Genomic DNA, 4,191 nt, shown 5'->3' on the forward strand with positions numbered 1-4,191 from the left:
GGCGGGGCGGGGCCTGGGAGCAGGGGGCGGGGCACTTGGGGCAGGAAGTGACCATGTGCTGCCTGCCTTGCTGCACCCTGCCCAGGGGTGGGGCAGGGGGCGCCAGGGCAGCCTGGTCCCGCAGCACCCACCTCCAGGTGTCTTCTGGGCCCTGGGAGGTCAGCAGGATGTACTTGCACCCGCGGGGGCTGGGCTCTGAACAGCAGGGAGACCCTGCATTAGCCTGGGCATTACAGGATAATGGGGGCCGCAGTGACAGACATGCCTGCCAGAGGCAGGGAGCTTAGCCCTGAGTCTGCAACGGATCCTGGTGACGAGACGGGGCCCCACAATCTAGAGACTGGATGAGGCCCAACTAGACCAACACGTGAGAAGTGCCTGGTAGGGCTGACAGCCGACCCCAGAAACAACAGCAAAAAGCATCTAGCAGGAAAAGATCTGGGGAGAAGAAGGCTGTAGAGCACAGGTGCTCAATACCTGGCCCGTGGGCCGGATACAGCCCCTGGCACCACATGATCTGGCTGCGGGGCTGTCCCCAGGTCCAGAAATTCGGTGGCCGGAGCGTGACAGCATCACTTCCCAGCTGACAAACTTCTGGACCTGCAGCGAGCCCCCTCACGCCAGAGGGCATGCATGCAGGGGCAGCACGGGGTCCCGATGCCCTGATGCTGGTCGCAGGGGTGGCATGGGGGCCCAGTCCCAGCATGCAGGGTAGTGTAGACTTGATCTCAGTAGACAGGCCCTGATCTTGGCACACAGGGGCCAAGCAGGGGCAGGACGAGGCCCCAGGGCTCAATTCCATCCCACAGGGATAATGCAGGTCCCGATCTTAGCGTGCAGGGTTTAGTTCAGCCTGCAGGTCAGCTCCATACCACTTGGCTGGCCTGTGGGGAAAAAAGATTGAGCACCACTGCGTAGGGCAGTATCTGGGCCACACAGTGTGAGCACATCTCTTAACAAGATAAAAAAAAAAGAGAATATGCACTTTAGACCACACAGCGGATGAGCAGATAATTATAGTTCAATCATTTATACACTTATGTATACACTTAACCTGGGCTCTTTACATGAATTTTAGAGCACAAATTCTTGCTTTATCATCAGGCCACAGTTGCTTAATCACGTGTCTTTTATAGGATCGGACCCAACAAACCATCCCTGATATTCCTGTGGGTAAGTCAAGTACATAGGAGAAATGTCTTTTCTTTATTCAAAATGCTTTCAGTGAAGTTCTTTTGATAGCTTCTAGTAAATCAATCAGACTATTTTTAGGGCTCGAGGGAGTTCAGTTACCTATGTAAAAAGCAAATGGTGGTAAATCATTAGCAAAGCGTTAACTTTGCTAAGACCACAGCTTCCATTAGCACTGGAAATCTGCCAATTAAGGAAAAGGAATAGATTGTACAGCAAATGGTGTGCACAAGATGCACTGATGAATAGAAGATAATTACACTAGAGGGAAGTGACAGAATGATAGAGTGGGAGCAGCACCTCTATTTTGTACCTTATAGCACAGACTGGAAGAGAGTCTGCATAATGGTGATAACAGAAAATGGGAGAGATGAGGGAAATAATGCAGGCAGGCAATTACAATTCAGAATTACTTAGCTATGTAGGACTCAAGAGAAACACAAACTTATCAGAAAGCAGTGAGAGTGGGGCTAAAACTCTGAAACTGAAAATATTACTTACCCTGGTCACAGGCTTCCTGAACTCAAGTGAGAGTGAGCTGTAAAGGGAATTCTCAAAACATTCAGTTTAAGAACTGACAGCCTGATCTACCCCATTGCTGTCAGTGGGAGTCTTCTTCCCCCTGACTTCAGTAGGGTTTGGGATCAAGCCTTAAGTGAGTATTTAATCTCCAGTTGCATTTCTTTGAAACAGAACAGGGAGCCTGGGCATAGAAACATCCAAGCACGTGTGTTGCAATTGTCCGTGCACTTGAGAAACTCTATCAGGCTCCATCAGAGAAAATCGGTATGGCTTCTGAGTTAATACTGTTCTTTCGAGCTGGGGTCCCAAGCACCAGTTTAGATCTTCCTTTTCTCTGCTTCTCTGTGACTAGGAGTCAATGTTGCTGTGGATTAAATACATCTCCATTGTTATCTTCCAGATAGGTTGTCCATTTCCTATTGCCGGAGCAGCGGCCCTGGAGGCCAGAACGTTAACAAAGGTACAGAAAATATAGCGGCGCTACCTAACAACAGCATACCAAATGTTGCTATTGCTACTGCTTTCTAGTTTAAATACAATTCTCATCAAACTGAAGACAGTGGCCTCTTGCTTTCCATGACCGTTAAAAATTTAAAGGGATACTTGAGTCAAAGTCAGTGTACCCTTTTGGTATTGCAAGGAGCCTTTGCAAAACTGGATGCTGATGGCAACACATGTGACTGACTTAATCCAGTGGAAATGATTTTGCTTCCAGCTCCTCTATGTTGTTTTCAGCCTGATCATTGCACTTTGATAGTTCCCAAGAGACTGAACATGAAACACGCCAATACACTTTCATTGAACAAGCTAAGACGCATGAAAAGTCGGTATCCTAAATACTGTAGTCAAAAGTACATTATTTTTTAAACTTTCAAAGAATGAAAGAATTATTATATCCAGTTCTATCTGGCTGTTTCCCTTTAAATAAATAACTTCTTCCTTGTATTATGGGAACTAGAAGTTAGAATTTATTTCACACTTCCTATTCTTCGAGAGTCTGTAGAAATACCTGGACTGTTTTTCTTTAACTGTGGAGTAATTTGAGCAGAACAAGAGTACAACAGTTATTAACCGCTATCTGCTCCTGCAAACTGCTTGCACTGGAATCAGGATGTCAACAGCAGCAGCTGCTTTTGATTACTCATTCTGTGAGAGGATGCTTCAAGTGAACTGCTTTAGTGAAACAACCCACTCTTCTTTTTCACTTACAGTAAACAGCAAAGCAGAAGTTAGATTCCACTTGGCATCTGCTGACTGGATTCCAGAAGATGTGCGGCAGAAGATGGCTGTGCTGGTAATTGTCAGCCTTTCCCTCCCAAACGTAGTTTGGGAAATTTTACATTCTTCAGACCAGGAAAGGCAAAAACAGAACCGAGGACTTGCGGTTAATTATTTTTCCTTTTTCTCGTCCTCAGCACAAGAATAAGATCAGTAAATCAGGTGATCTCATCATAAACTCCGAAGTGAGCCGCTACCAAATGAGGAATCGGGCTGATTGTTTGCAAAAGATTAGAGACATGATTCTACAGACCACAGAGAAGCCTCAAGTGAAACGCAAGGAGACTTCCGAGATGCTCATAGCCAGGTAAAAGAAACAGAAAGGGAGCTGCACTTTAAATCCACATAGACCTAATCCAGTTATTCAGTCTAGTTTTGAGTTTGCAGGTGGTTTAAACCTTCAAACTTTTAAAATGTTCTCGACCCCAATGATGGGCAAGAAAGAAAATTGAATAATGCTAGGAAGGTCTATGAGGGGCTGTGACAGGATGCCATTCGTTTAAACTGCTGGTCTTGTTACCTGGTTCTAACAGACGTGCACTTTACTGTGAGATATGGATCAAAAGTGTTTTAAAGCATCTCTTGTAATGCATCATTCACCATAATAGGATTTGGCATAAGGGATCAGATCACCGGATATCAGAATCTGATACCTATTTCCACACGCATGGACCAGTACCTAATGCTCTACCAGAAGGCAAATATCTAAAGACGACAGTGTAATGCTGTTCTTGATTGAAGGAATCTAGAACTTTACTGACCCCGATAATCTTGTTTGGGGGTTAGACTAGAAACTTGTTTACCCCTTTTAAGGCAGTTGAACTTAGTGTAGTTCAGCTGCTTTTTTAAATAATATAGAAGGACCAGAGTTTGCCTGCCTTGGTGTGTGTGGACAGTGCTTAACATTGTGTGCCCCATGCTGATACAAATAGTGAACACAATAGCTGGTTTTAAATGTTCCTGAGTAGACTGAGGTATTTTCTCACTGTGTTTTTAGGGTGGAGAAAATGAATCGCGAACGACTACGACAGAAAAAGCTTCGCTCATCCCTAAAACAAGATAGGAGTGTAGACTTTGACTGAAAGCAGCTTGGAAAGAATTCTCTTGATATCCTCTTTAAAGTGGTTCCCCTGGAAGCTGAAAAGGATGATAGATAGCACTGTGAACTACATTTAAAATGTTGGGGGGGGGGGGGGGGGG

General features: G+C 45.4%; 1 protein-coding gene across 1 annotated transcript in view; it reads left to right on the top strand.

Moving 5' to 3' along the window:
- Nucleotides 1–4,178, top strand: part of MRPL58 (mitochondrial ribosomal protein L58) — a 5,000-nt gene extending 822 nt beyond the window's left edge. The window contains exons 2-7 of the mRNA XM_025197497.1: nt 360–381; nt 1,137–1,173; nt 2,114–2,173; nt 2,925–3,007; nt 3,129–3,298; nt 3,989–4,178. Of these exons, the coding sequence (XP_025053282.1) occupies nt 360–381; nt 1,137–1,173; nt 2,114–2,173; nt 2,925–3,007; nt 3,129–3,298; nt 3,989–4,073 (457 nt within the window). The 3' untranslated portion in view covers nt 4,074–4,178. The remainder of the gene's footprint in view (nt 1–359; nt 382–1,136; nt 1,174–2,113; nt 2,174–2,924; nt 3,008–3,128; nt 3,299–3,988) is intronic.
- The last annotated feature ends 13 nt before the right edge of the window (nt 4,179–4,191 follow it).

The sequence above is a fragment of the Alligator sinensis genome, unplaced genomic scaffold (genome assembly GCF_000455745.1).
Source record: "Alligator sinensis unplaced genomic scaffold, ASM45574v1 scaffold400_1, whole genome shotgun sequence".
Taxonomy (NCBI): Eukaryota; Metazoa; Chordata; order Crocodylia; family Alligatoridae; genus Alligator; species Alligator sinensis.